Source organism: Panthera onca, chromosome B4 (assembly GCF_046562875.1).
Source record: "Panthera onca isolate mPanOnc1 chromosome B4, mPanOnc1 haplotype 2, whole genome shotgun sequence".
In the NCBI taxonomy this organism is placed as follows: domain Eukaryota; kingdom Metazoa; phylum Chordata; class Mammalia; order Carnivora; family Felidae; genus Panthera; species Panthera onca.
The window spans coordinates 83,574,088-83,595,917 of NC_138345.1; the positions used below are offsets into that span (position 1 = coordinate 83,574,088).

Below are 21,830 nucleotides of genomic sequence, written 5' to 3' on the forward strand. Positions count from 1 at the left end.
CAGTGTGGGACTTGAACTCATGATCCTGGGATCGAGACCTGAGCTGAGATCAAGAATCAGATGCTCTACCTACTGAGCCAGCCAGGCACCCCTTGAAATATTCTTAATACAGTGATGTATTTAGCTTCCTAATATTTTAATTGATTTTATAGCTATTTTCATAAGTGAGTTGGTCTATAATTTTCTTGTATTTTTTTTTAAGTTTTTAAATGCTAATTTATTTTTGAGAGAGAGAGACAGACAGAGAGCGGGCAGGGGAGGGCAGAGAGAGAAGACGACACAGAATCCAAAGCAAGTTCCAGGCTCTGAGCTGTCAGCACAGATCCCGACGTGGGGCTCGAACTCACGAACCACAAGATCATGACCTGAGCTGAAGTCAGTCACTTAACTGACTGAGCCACCCAGGTGCCCCGAGATTTTTTTTTTTTTTTAAGTTAACTCTACCTTCAAGGTGGGGCTCGAACTCACCACTCCAAAAGACACATGCTCTACTGACTAAGCCAGCCAGGCTCCCTGACTGAGAGATTTTTTTTTTTTTTTAATGCACATACAAACATTTATCTTTGAGCCCTTGCCAAATACATATATAAATAATTTCCTTTTCCTTCCTCCCTTCCTCCCTCCTTTCCTTCCTTTGTTTTTTTTCTATTTGTTTACCTATCTTTTTACTGAGGTATTTTTGACATATAACATTATATTAGTTTCAGGTGCACAATATGTTTCAATATTTGTATATATTGTGAAATGATCACCACAATGAGTCTAGTTAACCTCTGTCAACGTATAGTTAAAATTGTTTTCCCTTGTGATGAGAACTTGTAGAATCTACACTCTTGGCAACTTCCAAATATGTAATATATTATTAACTATAATCACCATGCTGTAGATCCTCATTACTTAATTATTTTATAACTGCAAGTTTGTATTTTTTGGCCCCCTTCCCCCATTTTGCCTATCCCCCTCTTGTTCTTTTTTTTATAGTTGCTATCATTCTTTTAAATTAAAAACAATTTTTTTTAATGTTTATTTATTTTTGAGACAGAGACAAAGTGTGAGCAGGGGAGGGCCAGAGAGAGAGGGAGACACAGAACCAAAGCAGGCTCCGGGCTCTGAGCTGTCAGCACAGAGCCCGACGCGGGGCTTGAACTCATGAACCATGAGATCATGACCTGAGCCAAAGTCAGATGCTTAACTGACTGAGCCACCCAGGCACCCTGCTATTATTCTTTTATACACTGTACTATCATTTGGCTGAATAATACCTTGTTGATGGACATTTAGGTTGTTTTAACTCTTATTAACACAAAAGTACTGCAGTGAATAATGTAGGTTATTCACAGAGAATATGTAGGTTAAATTCCTAGAAGTGGATTGGTGGAATTCTTATATGTACTGCCTAGTTACCCTGCTTAGGTAAATTACTCTCCCTCCAGCAATATATGAGAATGCCTGTTCCCCTGCAGCCATGCCAACCCAATGTATTTTTAAACTTTCAGATTTGGGCCAATCATCAGACAGGCCTCAGATAAACAGTGATTTCTTAGTATGGTTTTAACTTGCATTTATCTTGGGAAAAGGTATGTAATCTTAATCATATTTAAGAGGCATTTCTCTCTTTCAGCCTTTACTCTTTTCTTTCAACCATCCAAATTATTTGCTTATTTCCCTAATCAGTTGTTGATCTTTTTCTTCTAAACTGATAAGAACTCTTTGTATAAGAGAGAGATTATCCCTTTGTCCATAATAGGAACCGTGGGATGCTTCACGGACTCTCCTTTCCTACTCACACATGGGTAAAGCTGTCCATTTAACTCCATGTGGGTTGCATCCCTCAAGTTTTGATATGCAGCATTTCCATTGTCATTGTTATTTGTGCTCTGCTTGAAAACTTATTTTAGATTTACGCTTATTATATTTCTAAACAAATGTCTTTTATTTTTGTTTTTATTTTTTTAAGTTTATTTATTTAGAGAGCGAGTGGGGGAGGGGCAGCGCGCGCGCGCGCGCGCGCGCGCGCGCGAGAGAGAGAGAGAGAGAGAGAGAGAAAATCCCAAGCAGGCTCCGCGCTGTCAGCTCAACGCAGAGCCCGAGATGTGTGGTTCAATCCCAAACCGTGAGATCATGACCTGAACCATAATCAAGAGTCAGTTGCTCTGGGCGCCTGGGTGGCTCAGTCGATTGAGCGTGGGATTTCAGCTCAGGTCACGATCCTACCGGTTCGTGAGTTCGAGCCCCCGCATCTGGATCTGTGCTGACAGCTCAGAGCCTGGAGCCTGCTTCCGATTCTGTATCTCCCTCTCTGTCCCTCTCCCCCTCACACTCTGTCTCTTTCTCTCAAAAAATAAATAAACGTTGAGAAAAAAAAAAAAAAAAAAAGTCAGTTGCTCAACATACCGAGCCATGCAGGTGCCCCTATTTTTGTTTTTATATATGGCTATTGATTTCTAATTTTAGGCCATCGTGTCAGCGATTTGTTGTATCAAGACTTTCTCTGTGGCGAACTTTAAAAAATGGTGTGGGTGCGCTTGATAGCATGTGTTTTCTCGATTTAGTTCAAGACTCTAACTGTATTGGTCAAGTTACCTACTAATGTTTTTTGGCCAGGTGGCCAGTTATTATTGAAAGGGGTGCATTAAAATTTTCTCTGTAATGGTGGATTTGGCAATTTGTTAATTTTCCCTTCATCTATTTTGAGGCTGTGTCAGAGAAATGTAAATTTAGAGTTGTGATATCTTCATGGTAAATTATTCCTCTTATATTCTCTTGTACCTTAATGTTGTGGCCCTTTTTTTTCTAATCACATAAAAAAATATTGTGAAATATGCCACAATACATAAAATGGTATAAAACACGCATGTATTGTGTAAGGAATAATATAATAAAGGAAATACCTATCTAATCGCCTTGGGTTATGGAAGGATACAGATAGTACCTTAAAAACGCCTCCGTGCCCCCACACGGTGCATCCCTCTCTCTCCCTTCACCACAGAGCTAACAGCCATCCTAACCTGATAAGGAGAATTCCTTTGCTTTTCTCTAGGTTTTGCCATCTGTGCAGGCACCTCATTTAATTTAGGCTTTTTTTTTTTTCTGAACTTTATACAAATGGTGTCATATTGTATGAAAGCATGCAGAGTGCATACAAGGAAATCTGGGATCTGTTTCTTTTGCCTAGTACTGCGTGTGTGAGATTCATCTCTGTCCATGGCGGTACCTCTAGGGCACTTCCATGCCTGTCTAGTATTCCTTTGTATATTTCATTATCCCCTGTTCATCCACCTTACTTTTCGTGGACATTTGGGTTGTTTCCAGTTTTCTGCTATTCCCAGAAACTGCTGCTATATGCAAAATTCTTTTAAGTACCTCCTGATACAATGTACGAGAATTTCTTGATGGAGAAATTTGCCTGGGTGTACAATTGCTGGGTCGTAGGATATGGTAGTAAGCTCCTGTTCTACCTTATTTGGCACTGCAGAATATTTTCCAAAGTTTTTGTTCCCATTCATATCCTTATTGCAAAAATATTCCCAACATTCCATATCCTGGCCAATATATGTTACCAGACTTTCAAATTTTTATTGACTTACTGGATGTATGACGGTATCTCATTATGAATTTAATTTGCATTTCACTGATTCCTAAGAACTGATCATTTTTTCCAAGTATTTATTTACTAATATGAAACTGATTTAAACTAATATACTTAATTGATATCCTAATATTAAGCCAAACTTTCATTTGAAATTAAACCATTTATTGATTTTCTTTTTTTTTTTTTTTTTTTTTTTTTTAAATTTTTTTTTTTTTTTCAACGTTTTTTATTTATTTTTGGGACAGAGAGAGACAGAGCACGAACGGGGGAGGGGCAGAGAGAGAGGGAGACACAGAATCGGAAACAGGCTCCAGGCTCCGAGCCATCAGCTCAGAGCCTGACGCGGGGCTCGAACTCACAGACCGTGAGATCGTGACCTGGATGAAGTTGGACGCTTAACCGACTGCGCCACCCAGGCGCCCCCATTTATTGATTTTCTAATGTTAAACCAATTTTGCATTCCTGAAATGAATGACTTTGGTCATATGTATTATTCTTGACTATCCTTTTTAGGTCTTGCTGGATTCAGTTTGCTGGTTTTTAAAGGACTTATATATATCTCTCTTGAGAAATATTGACCTGTAGTTTTTCCTTCTAGTACTGTCATTATCATGGTTTGGTAACAAGGTTATGCTCCCCTCAAAAAATGAGTTCAAAATGTTCTCACTTTTTCTATACACTGAAGAATGTTTAAGATTACAATTTTTTACTCCTTGAGTGTTTGCAAGAATTCACCTGTAAAATCATGTTTGTCTATGTTTTTGTTGTGGGAAGAGTTTCAACTTGATTTTCTTTGGTAGTTTTTGGAATATTCAAAGTTTTCTATTGCTAGTTGGGTCAGTTTTAGTAAGTTGTATTTTTTAGGAATTTGTCTGTTTCATCTGATTTTTCAGATTTATTGTCATGAAGTTGTTCACGATACCCTTCTATTATTTTTTAATCTCTGTAGCATCTGTGAATAGGTTTTTCTGTTCGTTCCTGAGGGGATTTTGGCCTCTTTTGTTATTGGTCAGTCTCACCAGGGTTTGGTCAGTTGTAATCCTCTTTTCAGAGAACCAACTATTTTGGCTCTTTTGAATTTCTGTATTGTATTTGTTTTCTATTTTATTAATTTCACTCTTTATTTTCCTTCCTTATGCTTTTTAAAAAATTTTTAATTTTTAAAATTTTTATTTATTTATGAGTGCGTGAGCATGAGCGGGGGAGGGGCAGTGAGCGAGGGAGACACAGAATCCCAAGCAGGCTCCACGCTGTCAGTGCAGAGCCCAGCGTGGGGCTCAAACTGACAAACCATGAGATCATGACCTGAGCTGAAATCAAGAGTTGGATGCTTAACTGACTGAGCCACTCAGGCACCCCTCTTTTGTTTTTTAATGTTTATTTTCAGGAGAGAGAGAGAGGGAGAGAATTAGTGGGGGAAGGGCAGAGTGGGAGAGGGGCAGAGAGAGAGGGGAACAGAGGATTCAAAGCAGGCAGAGAGCCTGGGGAGGGGCTCAAACTCATGAACCGTGAGATCATGACCTGTGCTGAAGTCGGAAGCTTAACCGACTGAGCCATCCAGGCGCCCCCTTCCTTCTGCTTTCTTGAGTTTATTTTACCGTTCTATTTTCAACTTCTTGAAATGAATGCTTAATTCCTTCATTTTCAGCTCTTCCTTTTTTTTTTTTTTTTAATAAATGTTTCTTATAAATTTCCCTCCAAGTACTGCTTTAGGTATTTCTCACAACAACGTTTTGTGGCCATTATAAATTTCTTCATCTAAATTTCAAATGGATCATGCTTTCTCATGATTCACAACCCAGAAGATATAGAAAGGTGCACAATGAAAATTCTCGCTCCCCAACTGCTCTCCCACCTGCTCAGTTCCCCTTGTGGCTTCCCACCCGTACAGGTCACCTTGTTCTGAGTGCTTCATGTGTGTTTCCAGCCTTTCTCCGGGGTTCACAAGCGGTTAGGACTAGAGAAGCTTATTGCTTTTTCTCTCTTTTTTACACACAATATTTAGTATATTAAACACACATCCTACACCTTGTTTTTCTATATCTTGACAATAATTCTTAAAGATCTTTCAATGGCCATCCATCTAGAGCTTTATTCTTTGTTTTTACATCTGCGCAATATTCCATTGTATGAATGTTGCATCATTTTGTCATCATAAATGGACTGAGTAAAGAGTTTCCCTCCATATTTTTTGTGACTACAAAAGCTTATTACGTTATATGTAGTTCATGTGTAAACATATCTTAAAAGTATAATTGCTGGGTACAGGTTATATATATTTAAGATTCTCTTTGCAAAACTTTTGTTGCGGAAGGCTAAAAACACAGAACATCAGAGATAATTGTACAATGACCCCCTGGGATCATCTAGTTTCAACAAATATGGCCAGTCTCACTTCATCTATTTTCCTGCCCACCTCCCTCTACTAGTACCTCTGTTCCCAAACTACTTGGAAATAAATTGTAGATATCATTTCACCAATAAATATTTCTGTAGGTGTCCCTAAAAGGTTAAACTCTTTGAAAAACATAACTCCATACCCTATCACACTAAAGAATTACCAGTAATTCCTTATTATTATGAAATATTCAGTATCTTCAAGTTTCTCTGGTTATCTTCTATATCTCATAATTACATAGATTATTTGATGGTTGTACTATGTGAGTCCTTTAAGTTTGTTGAGACTTGTTGAATGTTCCAGCGTATGTCTGTTTCTATGAATGTTTCTTTGTGCCTGAAAACGTGTACCTATTATTAGCTACAGTGTTTTCTGTATGTCTGTCTTTCAGTTCATGATTGTTAACCATGCTGTTCAAATCTTTTGTATCCTTACTGATTTGTCTTCTGATGTAATTATGCACTTGTAGACTGATCTGTTATTCCTTGCTCTGCTTTCAGTGTATTCATTATTATTCTATCACTTGTTGCATTATGTACCTTGGGGGTATGTATTAATTTATTCAACAAATGTTTATTGAGGGCTTCTACATGCCAGACACTGGAGTAGTTGTTACAGGTATTTCAGTGAGCAAAACAGATAAAAATTCCTGCTTTAGTTGGGAGAGACAGATAATAAGAAAGATAAAGAACTACATACAATTTTTTTTTTTTTTAACTTTAGAGAGAGAGCATGAGTGGGAAAGAGTGTCAGAGGGAGAGAGAGAATCTTAAGCAGGCTCCACACTCAACACAGAGCCCAGGGTGAGGTTCGATCCTATGACCCCATGACCTGAGCGGAAATCAAAAGTTGGATGCTCAACCATCTGAGCCACCCAGGCGCCCCAAGAATGACATACAATTTAAATTATCTTCTTTATAAATTGAGCTTTTTTAAAATATGAAACATAATTTATTGTCAAATTGGTTTCCATACAACACCCAGTGTTCATCCCAAGAGGTGCCCTCCTCAATGCCCATCACCCACGTTCCCCACCCCCCACTCCCCATCAACCCTCAGTTTGTTCTCAGTATTTAAGAGTCTCTTATGGTTTGCCTCCCTCCCTTTCTGTATCTTTTTCTCCCCTTCCCCTCGCCCATGGTCTTCTGTTAAGTTTCTCAAGATCCACATATGAGTGAAAACATATGGTATATCTGTCCTTCTCTGACTGACTTATTTCACTTAGCATAATACCCTCCAGTTCCATCCACATTGCTGCAAATGGCCAGATTTCATTCTTTCTCATTGCCATGTAGTACTCCATTGTGTATATAAACCACAATTTCTTTATCCATTCATCAGTTGATGGACATTTAGGCTCTTTCCATAATTTGGCTATTGTTGAAAGTGCTGCTCTAAACATTGGGGTACAAGTGCCCCTATGCATCAGCACTCCTGTATCCCTTGGGCAAATTCCTAGCAGTGCTATCGCTGGGTCATAGGGTAGATCTATTTTTAATAAATTGAACTTTTAACATGATGAATTGAACTTTTTGGTCTTAAATTGTTTTACTTAACATCTTTTATGTGGTAATGTAACTGGAACAACTTTCATTGAGTTGTTTACTATATATATTCTTAAGTTGCTCCACACCTTGTGCAATGTGGGGCTGGAACTCATGATGCTGAGATCAAGAGTTGGACGCTTAACCGACCTGAGCCAGCCAGACTCCCCTGTATTTTTTTCATCCTTTTACTTTTATCCTTTCTATATTCTTATGTTTTAAATTTGTTTTATAAACAACATATAATTAGTTGTGTTTTTAGGAATTTTAACCATTTATTTCATGTACGTATATATATTTGGATTTATGTCTAACATTTAATTTTCTGCTTTATTTCGTTCCATCTGTTCTGCTTCTTTTTCTCTCCTTTCTTTTGCTTCATTTTGTCTTTTTAAAAAATTTTTAAAAATATTTGTTTATTTTTGATAGAGACAGAGTGCGAGTGGGGGAGGGGCAGAGAGAGGGCGACACAGAATCCGAAGCAGGCTCCAGACTCCGGGCTGTCAGCACAGAGCCCAACCCGAGGCTCAAACTCGCAAACCATGAAATCATAACCTGAGCCGAAGTCAGGCGCTTAACCAACTGAACCACCCTGGCGCCCCTGTTTCATTTTGTCTGAAACATGCCGCCTTTTCTTTCATCTGAAGTTACGTACTTACTTTCTTTTATTTTTTTCAGTAACGGTTTATCGAGATCGAATTCACATCCCATGCAGTTGAGTGTGCAGTTCGGTGGTTTGTAGCGTACTCACGGAGGTGTGCCACCAGCACCACCGTTCCTTTTAGAACCTCTTCACCACCCTAAAATAAAGCCCCTATTCTTTGGCAGTTACTCTCCACTCCAGCGTTTCCTCAACCGCACCCTCCACTCTAGACAACGTCTCATCTCTCTGTCTCTACAGATTTGCCTGTTCTAGACATTTCCTGTGACTGGGATCCTCTAACGTGTGACCTTTGTGTCTGGCTTCTTTCACTCACCGTGTTTTCTAGGACCATCCGTGTGTAGCATGTACCGGTACTTCCTTACATTTTATTCCCAAGTACTGTTGCACACGCTGTTCATCCATTCATCGCTTGATGGACGTTTGGGTTATTTTCACCTTTTAGCTATTACGAACAATGCTGCGTTTAACCTTTGGGATCAAGATTTTGTGTGGACGTAGGTTTCATTTCTCTTGGTATATACCAAGGAAGGAGTAGAATTGCTGGGTCATATGGTAATTCTCTGTTTAACTTTTGAAGGAACTGCCAGACTTTTCTCAAAGCAGTAGAACCATCGTATAGTCCCACTAGTAGTATTTGAGGGTTTCTCCACATCCTCATCGACATTTGTTTTTGTCTTTTAAACTATAGCCTTCCTAGTGAGTCTGAAGTGGCATTTCATTGTGGTTTTGATTTGCATTTCCCTGATGGCTAATGACGTGGCACATCTTTTCAAGTGCTTTATTGGCGATTTGTGTATCTTCTTTGGAGAAATGTCTATTCAGATACTTTGCCTATTTTTTAATTGCATTATTTGTCTTTTAATTATTGAGTTACAAGATTTCTTTATATATCCAGGATACAAATCTATTGTCAAGGGGCTCCTGGGTGGCTCAGTCGGCTAAGCATCCAACTTTGGCTCAGGTCATGATCTCATGGTTCCTGAGCTCAAGTCCCTCTTTGGGCTCTGCGCTGACAGTGCGGAGCCTGTGTGGGATTCTCTCTCTCTCCCTCTCTCTCTGTCCCTCGTGGGTTTCTCTGTCTCCCTCTCTCTGCTCCTCACTTACTTGTGCCCTCTCTCTCTCCCAAAACAGACAAACAAAAACCACAAATCCTTTATCAGATACATGATTTGAAAATGTTTTCTTCCATTCTCAGGTTGTCATTTCACATTCTTGACGGTGTCCTTTGTAGCACAAAAGCTTTTAATTTTGATGAATTCCAGTTTATCTGTTTTTTGTTACTTGTGCCTTTGATGTCATATCAAATAAACCATTAGCTCATCTAAGGCCATGAAGACTTATAACTGTATTTTCTCCTAAAACTTTCATAGTTTTACATTTAGGTATTTGATCCATTTTGAGTTATCATTTTTTGTATATAGTATGAGATAGGGCTTCAACTTCATTTCCAGTTGACCCAGCACCATTCGTTGAAAAGATGATTCCCATCAATGAATTACCTTGGTAACCTTTCAAAAAATCAATGATGATAAAAGTGAAGGTTAATTTCTGGACTCTAAATTAAAAAAAAAATTTTTTTTTAATGTCTATTTATTTTTGAGAGAGAGAGAGAGAGAGGGAGAGAGACAGTGTTTCAGTGGGGAAAGGGCAGAGAGAGAGGGAGACACAGAATCCGAAGCAGGCTCCAGGCTCTGAGCTGTCAGCACAAAGCCCGATGTGGGGCTCGAAGTCACAAACTGGGAGATTATGACCTGAGCTGAAGTTGGGTGCTTAACTGACTAAGCCACCAGGCGCCCCTGGACTCTAAATTCTATCTCACTGCGCTATGTATCTATCTTTGTGTCAGTATCACACTGTCATCATTGTAGTTTTGTAGTATGTTTTAAAATCAGTGTGAGTTCTCCAACTTTGTTCTTTTTCAAGATTATTTTGGCTATTTGGAGTCCCTTGAATTTTCATATGAATTTTAGGATCAGTTAATTTCTGCAAAGAAGCCAGCTGGAATTTTGATGGGGACTGCATTGAATGTGAAGATCAATTTGGGGAGGATTGCCATCTTAATGTTAACATTCAATATTAAGTTTTTTAATCTATGAGCTTGTATATCTTTCCATTTTATTTCAGTCTTTAACTTTTAACTTCTTTAAGAAATGTGTTATAGCTGGGGTGCTTGGGTGACTCAGTCAGTTAAGGTTCTGACTCTTGATTTTGGCTCAGGTCATGATCTCACAGAGCCACACCGGGCTCCATGCTGACAGTGCAGAGCCTGCTTGGGATTCTCTCTCTCTCTCTCTCTCTCTCTCCCAACTCTCTGCCGCTTCCCTGCTTGTGTTTGCATGCACTCACTCTCCCTCTCTCTCAAAATAGATAAACTTAACAAAATACTCACATTAAAAAAATGTTTTAGTTTTCAGAGTACAAGTTTTGCACTTCTTTTGCTACATTTCTTTCTTTATTTCTTTTTTAAATAATTTTTTAATGAAATTTTTAAATGTTTTTATTTATTTTTGAGAGAGAGAGAGACACAGAGTGCAAGCGGGGGAGGGGCAGAGAGAGAGGGAGACATGGAATCCGAAGCAGGCTGCAGGCTCCAAGCTGTCAGTGCAGAGCCCGACATGGGGCTCGAACTCATGAACCGTGAGATCATGACCTGAGCCAAAGTCAGACGCTTAACCAACTGAGCCACCCAGGTGCCCCATTTATTTCTTTCTTTAAAAGTTTTTTTATTTTTGAGAGAGAGAGAGAGTGGGGTAGGGGCAGAGAGAGAGAATCCCAAGCAGACTGCACGCTCTCAGCTCAGTCTCACGAACCCCATGATATCATGACCTTAGCCAAAATCAAGAATTGGACGCTTGGGGCACCTGCGTGGCTCATTTGGTTAAGCATCCGACTCTTGATTTCAGTTCAGGTCATGGTCTCACGGTTGGTGGGATCAAGCCGCACGTGGGGCTCTGCGCTGACAGTGTGGAACCTGCCTGGGATTGAGAGTCGGATACTTAACCGATGGAGCCACCCAGGTGCCCTGCTGCTACATATATTCCTAATTATTGTTTTGACGCTATTGCAAATGGGATTATTTTCTTTTTGTTACTTTATTCATTTTTGAATTGTTCATTGCAGTATATAGAAATACAGTTGATTCCTATATCCTGCAACCTTATGGAGCTTGTAAGTTAGTTCTAGTAGTTTAGTAGATTCTTTAGGATTTTCTGTCTCTAAGACCATCTGTAAATAGAGATAGTCTTACGTTTTTCTTTCCAACATAGATGCCTTTTATTTCATTTTCTTGCCTTATTTCCCTGGTCAAAACTTCCAACCCAGTGTTGATTGAAAGTGGCACAAGCAAACAACCTTGTCTTATTCCTGGTCTTAGGGAGAATCCGTTCAGCTTTTTACCATTAAGTGTAATGTTAGGTGTGAATTTTTAATAGATGCCTTTTATCAGGTTGATGATATTCTTTTCTATTTCAAGTTTGTTGAATGTTTTAATCATGAAGAGGAGTCACATTTTGGTCAAATGCTTTTTCTGTATCCATTGAGATGATCGTGTGCTTTTTGTCCCTTATTCTGTTAGTGGGATATATTAATTACATTAATTGATTTTTGTGTGTGTTAGCCCAACTTTGCACTCCTGGGATAAATCCACTTGGTCTGGTGTATAACCCTTTTTTTAAAAGTTTTTTTTTTTTTTTAATGTTTATTTATTTCTGAGACAGAGAGAGACAGAGCATGGGTGGGGGAGGGGCAGAGAGAGAGGGAGACACAGAATCAGAAGCAGGCTCCAGACTTTGAGCTGTCAGCACAGAGCCTGACACGAGGCTCGAACTCACAAACTGTGAGATCATGACCTGAGCCAAAGTCGGTCGCTCAACCGACTGAGCCACCCAGGCGCCCCTATAACCCTTTTTATATGTTGCTAAATTTGGCTAACTAGTATTTTGTTGAGGACTTGGGGTCTATATTCATAAGAGATATTAGCTTATAGTTTCCTTTCCTTGTGATATATTTGTCTAGATTTGGTATCAGGGTAATAACACTGGCTTTGTAGTATGCATTGAGGAATATTCCCTCCTTTTCTTTTCTTTTTTTTTTTTTTTTCCTGGAAAATTTTGAACAAGATTGGTATTTATTGTTTTTTAAATATTTGGTAGAACTCACCAGTAGACCCATCTGGCCCAGGCTTTTCTATGTGAGTAGTTTCTAGATTACTAATTCAGTCTCTTTACTTGTTATAAGTCTATTCATAATGTCTATTCCTTCTTGAGTCAGTTTTGGCAGTGGTGACTTTCTAGAAATTTGTCCATTTCATCTAAGTTATCTGATTTGCCGCCATGTAGGTGTTCATAGTATTTCTTTATAATTCTTTTTTATTTCTGTAAGGTTAATAGTAACGTCCCCTCTTTCATTCCTGATGATACTAATTTGAGTCTTCTCTTCTTTTCTTGGTAAGTCTAGAGGAAGTTTTGTCCCTTATTGATCTTTTCAAAACAGCTTTTAGTTTCATTGATTTTTCCTTATTGTTTTTCTATTCTCTATTTCACTTACTTTTGTTCTAATCTGTATTAACTTGCCTCTGCTTGCTTTGGGTTTAGTTTGCTTTTTTTTTTTTTTGCGCCATTCACAGTGGAGAGAAATGTAAACAACCCTAAGGATGCAGTGGTAAATCACAAGGGCGTAAAATAAACTGTAGTAAACATTGTACACTGTAGCAATTTTGTAGCCACCTCCTGTTGCTATTGTGATGAGCTCAAGTGTTGTATCTGCTTAAAAGTCCATGATGTGAATCTTCTCTAGTCTCTGCGGAATCTTCTCTCCTCTCTGCGTGAGCAATTTGTCTCCGATAAATTGCATATCAAAGTAAAAAGTGATCTCTTGTGGCTCTCACTATTAGTGGTTAAATTTTTGGGGAGTCAGAAGTCATATGCAGATTTTTGACTGCATGAAGGTCAGTGTCCCTAACCCCTGCATTGTTCAAGGGTCAAATGTGTGTGTATATATACACATATACACACACACATATACACATATATGCCGATATATATATATATATATATATATATATATATATATATATATATACACACACACACTGCATATATACAATTGCATAGATAGATAGATAGGTAGATATAGATATATATACTGTATTTATATAAAGGAAGAACGTGAAACAAAAATTGTCTGGTTACCTACAGTGAAGCTGCCTGAATTTGGTTCCTATTTTTGACCACTTACTAGTGGTCAACCTGACCAAGTCCCTTATCTGCATCAAACCTAAGTTTCTCGAGCCACAAAGTTGAGATACTAATCCCTCCCTCACTAGGTTGGTGTGATAATTCAACGAACTAATGTATGTAAAATGTCATATCCCAATGTATGCACAGTACCAGACACACAGTAAATGCTTAACAAAAGGCAGCTGCTCTGAGAACTAAAGCTAATTATTAGTGGTAATTATTATTTGTTTACCCTCTCTGTCCTGGCAGTTCCTCTGTGACGAGGGTGCTGGTATTTCTGGGGACTACATTGATCGAGTGGATGAGCCCCTGTCCTGCTCTTATGTGCTGACCATTCGGACTCCTCGGCTCTGCCCCCACCCTCTCCTCCGGCCCCCACCCAGTGCTGCTCCCCAGGCCATCATGTGTCACCCTGCTCTGCAGCCTGAGGAGTACATGGCCTACATTCAGAGGCAAGCTGGTGAGTAATTAGAAGAGCAGGGAGAGGAAGGAGAGACATGGGGACGGATAAGCAGAAGATATGGTATTGAGAGCCCAGAGGCATGTGGCCTTGTCCTGCCTACACACTGTTTTTCAGCAGACTCAAAGCAGTATGGAGACAAAGTCATAGAGGAACTGCATGACCTAGAACCACAAATGTGGAGCGAGGCAAAGCCAGGAGCAGTGCCCCCAAGGAGAGCAGGTAGGACCTTGGAGCCCCTGTTCCATGAAACTTCTCTCCATTTCTTCCCTTTCCCCAGTCTTACGATCCTATACTGACTGTTGGGGGTCAGGGGCGGGGGAAGTACTATGGGCCCTGATTCCTTAGTAATAGCAGAGGGGAGTGTACCCCATTCTACTTGCTCCCTTCCGTTTCTCCCCTCCTTTCAGATTCCTCCCTGTTCTCTGTATCCCAGGTGCACGTCCAACCAAGGATGACGGTAAGGAATCAGATTTCTGGAAGATGCTTCGTGAGCCAGAGGACCAGGCTGCTGGTGGGGAGGAGGCTCAGGCTGAGGTGAGAGCCAGCTTCCCAACCATTTCTCCAATAAGGCTGACCCTGGGTGAGCTGAGGTCATTATGAGATGACGTACCCCTTTCTAGGGAGGCCAGGCTATACCCAGAACCACTGCCTTCAGCGTGTGGTAGGCATAAACAAGCGTGTGTACTTGACTCTACCCTTCTCTCCACATCAGGAGCAGGAACCAAATCTTGAGGCAGCAGACCCAGCTCCGGGCCCTCCTCATGGTGAGCGAGCCCTCCGTGTGTCCTTGACTGCTTGAATGTATTTGGGGGTGGGCATGGGGTGGAACTAACCACTGGGGGATAGGGGGGAGGCTGGGCTGCCAGGCCAGCAGTGAATTCATTTTTACAGGAGGTGATACTATTTCCCGGCAACAATTCTATTCTAGGGAGATAACAGAACACAGTGGTTCCACCACTTGCTGACTTTGTAATCCTGGGTGGTTTCACTTAACCTCAGTTTCCTCGTCTATTACCAGTGGGTAATAACCCCTACCTTATAGGGTTGAGGTGAGGTTAAATGAGAACGAGTCTGTAGCTCACGGCAGAATGCCTGGAACAGAGTGGACAATAAATGGTTTGTATTTGTGGAAAGGGGAGAACAGTATCTGGGGAAGTGGAGCCTGTGGCCCCAGAGTCTCTTCTGTGGTCCTAAAAACTGGAGTGATTGCCAGCAGGGCCTCGGCCGTGCATGTGTGACTTTGCTTGTTAGTATCCTTCTCTCCCCACTGTGGGACCACTGTAGGTCAGTGCTCTCGGGGTGGGGGGGTGGCTATGTCGCCCCCCATCTCACTACAGGCAAGTAGTCCCGGAGGCAGGGACCATGTCCTTCCTTGGTCCCCTCCTCTCCTCGCCTTAGGAAATCAAAATAGAATTTAGGACACAACTGGTCCATTCCTGCCCTTTCATCTCAGATTTTCAGAACAACGTGCAGGTCAAAGTCATCCGGAGTCCTGCGGACTTGATTCGATTGATAGAGGAGCTGAAAGGTGGAACAAAAAAGGTATAGGCCCGGCTCAAGGGAGGGGGAGAGCCTGCCCCCCTGCTGGGAGCACTTAGGGAACCGCCTCTGACCTGGGCCTGAAGGCAGCCCAGCGGGTTGTGGACTCCCTTTGTTTCCTCCCCCTGAGTGCCCCCTACCACACTCCAGCCACCGTGGGTCTGCCGCCCGTGCGTCTCTGCGGAAACCCCAACCATCCACCTCTTTCTCCTGATTCCCGTCCACCCAGGGGAAGCCAAATGGAGGCCAAGAGCAGCCTGCAGATGATGCCACAGACGTCCCTCAAAAGGAAGCAGAGGTGAAGGCGAAGAGTGACGCAGATCATCAGAACGAGGTAGAAGAAGAGGAGGAGGAGGAGGAGGATGAAGACGAAGATGAAGATGAACAGCAGTTACTGGGAGAGTTTGAGAAGGAACTGGAAGGGATACTGCTCCCGTCAGACCGAGACAGGCTCCGCTCAGAGGTGAAGGCTGGCATGGAGCGGGAACTGGAGAACATCATCCGGGAGGTGAGCACAGTTCTCACCTTGACGCTTCCGCAGCTGGCCGCTCCTGTGGGGAGGGACAGGCCGAGGGGCTGCAGGGGAGCAAAGGTCAGCATCCACACAGCGCAGGGCCTGGGACGGGGCACCCTCAGCTGGCAGTTGTTTACTTAATAAAAGGAGGGGGACAATAGGAAAGGGGGAGCAGAGAGAGGCATGAGACTTAGCTATTACTCTTCAGTAGAGCACGGGCCACTGACCTTCACTCCCCAGACCCTTGACTCTCCACTCCTGCTTGGGCATTCCAGACAGAGAAGGAGCTGGACCCAGACGGGTTGAAGAAGGAATCCGAGCGTGATCGGGCAATGCTGGCCCTGACATCCACTCTCAACAAACTCATCAAAAGGCTGGAGGAAAAACAGAGTCCAGAGCTGGTGAAGAAGCACAGGAAAAGGAGGGTTGTCCCCAAAAAGCCTCCCCCGTCCCCCCAACCAGCAGGTAAGAGCTGTCAGACAGGGAGGGGCAGTCAAGCCCATTGTCTTTGTCCCTCGGCCCAGGCCCACGCACCCTGGAGGGCATCCTGCTCTTTCCCTTCTGAGAGTGCTTACTCTCTTCCCTCTTTCTGGAACGCTGTTCTCACTGCCTCCATCCCTTTGCCTGGCCACCTTCTATTCATCCTCTTGGGAAGCAGCCTTAAGAGCATGTCTGTCTTGTTTTCTGGTTTGCTCCTGTGCACCCACTGCCTGGCACTTTCCTGGCACATGGTGGGTGGTCTGTAGATATTCATGGAATGACTGTGAATGAGCCTGTGTGCTGAAGTCCACACACCTGTGAAGGATGCAGCCTGTCAACAGTTAGGACTTTGCACCTCGAGAGGCCCCAGCTGGTTGGGTGTGGATAGGGCAAGCCCAGCTATTCGTAAGCCAATTGCCTGGACAGACTTGAAGTTGTTCCGTCTTCCTGTACCCCCTTATGTCCATTCCACAGGGTCCTGTGAGATCAGACATTCCAAACAGAAGGTTCTGTTTTCAACCTTCCATCCCACTATCTCTATAAACACTGGAATGTCTTTCGAGTACCAGCATGTGGAGTACCAAACCACAGTTTCTGAACCTGCTTCTTAAAACAAAACTTCTTTGTTGGCCCAGGTGGCTTCATTTTTGCTTCAGGAAACACAGCCATTTTTCCTGTAGGGGATAGGCAGAATTATTGGTTCGGGAGGGAAGAGGGAGGCTGTAGCCGGGGGAGGGAGCTTTATAGGCTTGGGGTGGGGGGGCTCTAATTTATTCTGAGCCCTGGTTCATGTATGCGTTTGAGGTGGAAAACTGCCGAAACCCGTTGGTGGCTTAGGGAGAGGTGACCACCACAGCCCCTAACCTGGAGTCACGGCTCTGCTTTGTGTCTCCCTGTGTGTCTCCCCCTCTAAGAGGAGGATCCTGAGCACAGAGTCCGGGTCCGGGTCACCAAGCTCCGACACGGAGGCCCCAATCAGGATCTGACTGTCCTCGAGATGAAACGGGAAAACCCACAGCTGAAACAAATCGAGGGGCTGGTGAAAGAGCTGCTGGAGAGGGAGGGGCTCACGGCGGAAGGTGGGCCCTGGGGCTGGCTGGCCCAAGAGCTGTTGGCAGGGCCTGCTGCCCGAGGTGGAGGGGCTGGGTCCGGTGGAAACCTGTCTGGGCGCCTGGGGGGCAGAGGCCCTGCACCGAGGCTCCCACCCTTCCTCGCCTCTCACTGCCCACGTGGCTCCTTTCCAGGGAAAATTGAAATCAAAATCGTGCGACCCGGCGCGGAAGGGACAGAGGAGGACGCACGCTGGCTGACTGACGAGGACACAAGAAACCTCAAGGAGATTTTCTTCAATATCTTGGTGAGAGGCCGCCGGCCCCCAGCCCCAGATCTCCAAGCCTTGGCCCTGCTCTAGCGCGCCGTGGAGCTGAGAGCGCGGCTCCGGCCACGCTAGCTAGCCCCAGCCTCGCCGCCACCTTCTGTCCTTCTGTGATTCGAGGCTGGCGGTTCTGGCGGCCGGGAGGGTTTGTCCTCGGCCGGAGCCGCTCACGCGAGCGCCGGGTCCCTGCCTTCCCCCGAGCCGCCCGTGTCCATGGATCGTCCGGAGCCGAGGGCGCCCTTGGCTCCCCAGCAGCGACCTCACTCAAGGCACACCCTCCCCGCAGGTGCAGGGAGCAGAGGAGGCGCAGAAAGAGCGGCAACGGCAGAAGGAGCTGGAGAGCAATTACCGCCGCGTGTGGGGCTCTCGCGGCGGGGAGGGCACGGGGGACCTGGACGAGTTTGATTTCTGAGACCACCGCTGCCGTCGGCTGGCCAGGGAATCCCGGGCCTGCCTAGACTGGCCCTGCCTTCTCCCCCACCAGCCACCCGGGCCCTGAAGGCTAAGCGGCAGAGCTGAGCCTCGGACCCTGGCATCCAGCCGATCCTGCCCCCCGGCGGGGGGGGGGGGGGGGGGCGTGGCAGGAGCACACGGCTGCTGCTCAGACCTGCCCAAGACCAACTGGGCCTGCCGGGTTTGCTCTCCCAGGCTCCTCCCCACAACCTCTTCCTTTCTCCAGCCCGCCCTGGTACCAGCCCGCCCTGGTACCAGCCCCTTAACTTGTTGGTTCCTTTCCCCTCCCTACCTGGAGAGTTGGTGAGATCTCTTGCGTGGAGGAGGGCAGGGAGAGCAAGAAGAGTGGGGCAGTTCAGCAGGCCCCCCACCCCCTGCCCGAACTGCTCCTCAGGGTCACCCCCTTCCCTTGGATTGGCTTGGGATTTCCCACTCCTCTCCCTTCCCACACTGTTCCCTACAATCCATACTTCTGAGTTGAGGTGCTTCCCCCTCTGTCTCTGAGGAAATGGGAGAGAGTTGCCCACCACCTCTGACACAATCCCACTGAAAAGGGTGGGGTACAGAACCACCCACCATGTTCTTGAACAATCAGGTTTCCAAATAAAGAACTGGACCATCCGTCAATCTTTTTTCTTCTTCTTCTTCTTCTCAGGGGGAGGTGGGGTGGGAGCTCTAGTAGGCATGAGGCTGACTGTTCTCAGGGTGGAGTGCACTCTCTCTGAAACCATTCTGTGCTCCGTACCCCCTAGGTGGCCTCAGTGGGCACTGGGGCACGCGGGAAGAGGCCAGGACAGAGAAACAAAGCCCACTGGCCTGCCAATGACTGCAACACTTTTCCTCACCCATTTCTGTTCCTTCTCTTCTCCCCCTGTATACCCCAAAGCCAAGTGCACACCGCGGAGTTCCCCCACCAGGGGAATCCTCCTGCTGAACTCTCTCCCAGCAGCATGCCGCAGCTTGTGTTTGCCACCCACACCCCGTGCCCACCTGGCCGTATCGCTTCATTTCTCCCAGTAAAGACTCTACCCTTCACCACGCCCAAAGAGGGCATTGCTGCCCACACATGCCAGCTTCCTACTATGCCAAGGGCAGGTGGGTCTGGGTAGGTCTCTCCATCTCTTCCTTGTTGCCAAGTACAGATGTTGGGCCCCTCACTGCCCCCCCCCTTCTTTACATCTCTGAGATATATAGTCTTTCTGCCAAAGACTGCACTCACAAGGTAAGATAGAGGGCACTGAACTCCCAGGTCTCCAGAAGTGCAAACTAAGAGATTCGATTGTTGAAGGAAGTTGTCTGAGACCAACCCTCTTCTTTCTGAATGTGGACTGGTGCTTATTTTGCATGTTATGCTTAAATCGTTTTATATGGAAATGTAAGGGCACCTGGGTGGCTCAGTTGGTTAAGCATCCCACTTCAGCTCAGGTACGATCTCTTGTGAGTTTGAGCCCTGCAGCAGGCTCTGTGTTGACAGCTCAGAGCCTGGAGCCTGCTATGGATTTTGTGTCTCCCTCTCTCTCTCTGCCCCTCCCCTGCTCACATGCTGTCTCTCCCTGTCTCTGAAAAATAAACATTAAAAAAAAAAAAACAACTTTAAAAAAGAAATGTAAGCAAGTGGACTTGTGAAATCCTGCTTCCCCAGATCCATTTGTATCTGTTATGGGGAGGAATGCTTTACTGTGCAAGACCTGAGACCCTGCCTCAAGTGCATCTGTAATCAGAATTCTGGGTTCCAATCCTCACTCCTTTATTTACTGTCAGTGGGGCTGTTGAACCAGCTACTTTAGTTTTTGTTTATTTGTTTGTTTTGGTTACTTAACTTTTCAAGTGCTGCTTCCTCCCGGGTAAGTTCTGGATGATTGCACTGGCCTCCGATGGTGGTTTTGAGTATTGAATGAAATCTAGTGTGTGTGTCATGCTCTTAGCACAGCACTGGCCCACAGGAAGTGCTCAATAACTTCAACCAGCTCCTGAGTTCTGAAGAGACTAGATGGTTCTTGGAGGCAAGAGCCTTAGAAGGAATCCCAACAGCTGATCTGAAGCTCCATTGGAAATCTTTCAGAATAGGGGAGCAGGCAGAGACTGGGGCAGGAAAGTTCTCTTTGATTTGATAGGGATGGACTCAACATCATCAGAAAGCTGAGTTCTGGAAACATCGCTAGATTCAATCATCTTGTACCTTCAACAGTAAATTCATTTTTGCTTTCCTTTGGCTTTTGGTGAAACTCCCATGGAGAAAGTCGGCCTGCCCCAGCTGTGCTAAGGCAACCAAAAGGAGGCGAGTGGGATGTGTGGCAGATAGCAACCAGGAGGGGATGGGGAGGGACAGCAGGAATCCAGGCGAGGATACCCAAGGTGAGCCGGGAAGGTGGCATGGATGTAAAAGGGCAGCAGCTCCCCTTCAACCCCCACCACCCCGGGGAGTCTCCTTCTAGAATCCTATTCTGCACAGCCTGGAGGGCTTGACGTTTTTGTCATTCCATCCACTACACCCTTTACTTTTCCCACAAGGCCAAAGACGCAGCCCATGATAAAAAGAATTCAGTGGATTACTTAGTGTTGGGATTTGCTGCGGGGAGTTGCCGACACCTTGACCACCTTCCGCCACCGGCTGGAAATGAACTTCCCACCGCCCGTGGTTCCCTGTGGTGATTTCATGCTCTCCAGGGTCCTTACTTCCTCCTCATTCATACTCTCTCACACTGAGCTTCTGAGGAAGAGAGTGAGTTTTTGCCACTAAGAAGTAAAGTGGAAATGGAGCGCGGGAGTCCAGGGTCTCTGAGCCAAAAGACAGACGGGCCAGGCGTTCCTGTTTGAGTCTCTTTTGCTACTTTCCCCTCTTCCTTTCGTTTTGCCTTCCCAAACTATGCCCCTGCATCTGCACCTGTCACTGCCCCTGCGATCCTGCATTCACCTTTCCTGTGTCAGGCTGCTGTGCTGGGTGATCGCTCGGCCTAGAATCCTGGAGAATCAGTGCCTCCACGTGAAAGGGACCTGGACCTGCCGCTGCAGCCACACCTTGTTAGCTTCATGGCACACCTGTAGCTGTACGTCGTCGTCATGGGACTGAGGGGAAGGGGCCTCTACCAGAAGAGGCGGGGCCACTGACTGAATGACAACGTGCGGTGGCTGTGCCCAACCTGCGCTGGCTGCCGGCCCAACACCACTCCACCTAGTCCTTCTATCAGGGCAAATGCTTTCTGCTGCGTGTGACAAACAGGACTGGCTACACGCTGAACCAGAAGAACTGCAGCTGTTGGGGCAGCACTGGCCTCAGTCTGCTGGGGCTTCAGTGGCCCTGTAGATGACATGGAGGTGGGCAGATGTCCACAGCAGCTGGGCATGGAGTCTGCAGACACCGGGGACTTTGGCTGGGAGACAGACTTTCTACCTCTGTCCCCAGGTCCTTACTATAATGAGCTCTACCTCTGGTATCAGGTACCTAGGGTGGTCCTCTCCGGACAGTGCTGGAGTCCTTACCAGGTCCTTCTCAACAGATATTGTTCAGGTTATAAATAAACAGATGCCACCAAGGTAACCCGCTCAAGGCCACCCAGCCTTGAAGTGGAGG

The 21,830-nt window shown here is 44.9% G+C and overlaps 1 protein-coding gene across 4 annotated transcripts in view; it reads left to right on the forward strand.

Annotated features, from left to right (window-relative positions):
- Nucleotides 1-18,886, forward strand: part of OS9 (OS9 endoplasmic reticulum lectin) — a 31,075-nt gene extending 12,189 nt beyond the window's left edge. Inside the window, exons 6-15 of one of the 4 annotated variants that reach the window (XM_060657127.3) lie at nucleotides 13,685-13,895; nucleotides 14,013-14,117; nucleotides 14,332-14,432; nucleotides 14,611-14,662; nucleotides 15,352-15,440; nucleotides 15,667-15,945; nucleotides 16,227-16,416; nucleotides 17,346-17,510; nucleotides 17,676-17,788; nucleotides 18,093-18,886. In XM_060657127.3, coding sequence (XP_060513110.1) covers nucleotides 13,685-13,895; nucleotides 14,013-14,117; nucleotides 14,332-14,432; nucleotides 14,611-14,662; nucleotides 15,352-15,440; nucleotides 15,667-15,945; nucleotides 16,227-16,416; nucleotides 17,346-17,510; nucleotides 17,676-17,788; nucleotides 18,093-18,218 — 1,431 coding nt within the window. In that variant the 3' untranslated portion in view covers nucleotides 18,219-18,886. The remainder of the gene's footprint in view (nucleotides 1-13,684; nucleotides 13,896-14,012; nucleotides 14,118-14,331; nucleotides 14,433-14,610; nucleotides 14,663-15,351; nucleotides 15,441-15,666; nucleotides 15,946-16,226; nucleotides 16,417-17,345; nucleotides 17,511-17,675; nucleotides 17,789-18,092) is intronic. The other 3 variants (XM_060657128.3, XM_060657129.3, XM_060657130.3) reach the window with 3 other exon arrangements.
- Nucleotides 18,887-21,830: the final 2,944 nt, after the last annotated feature.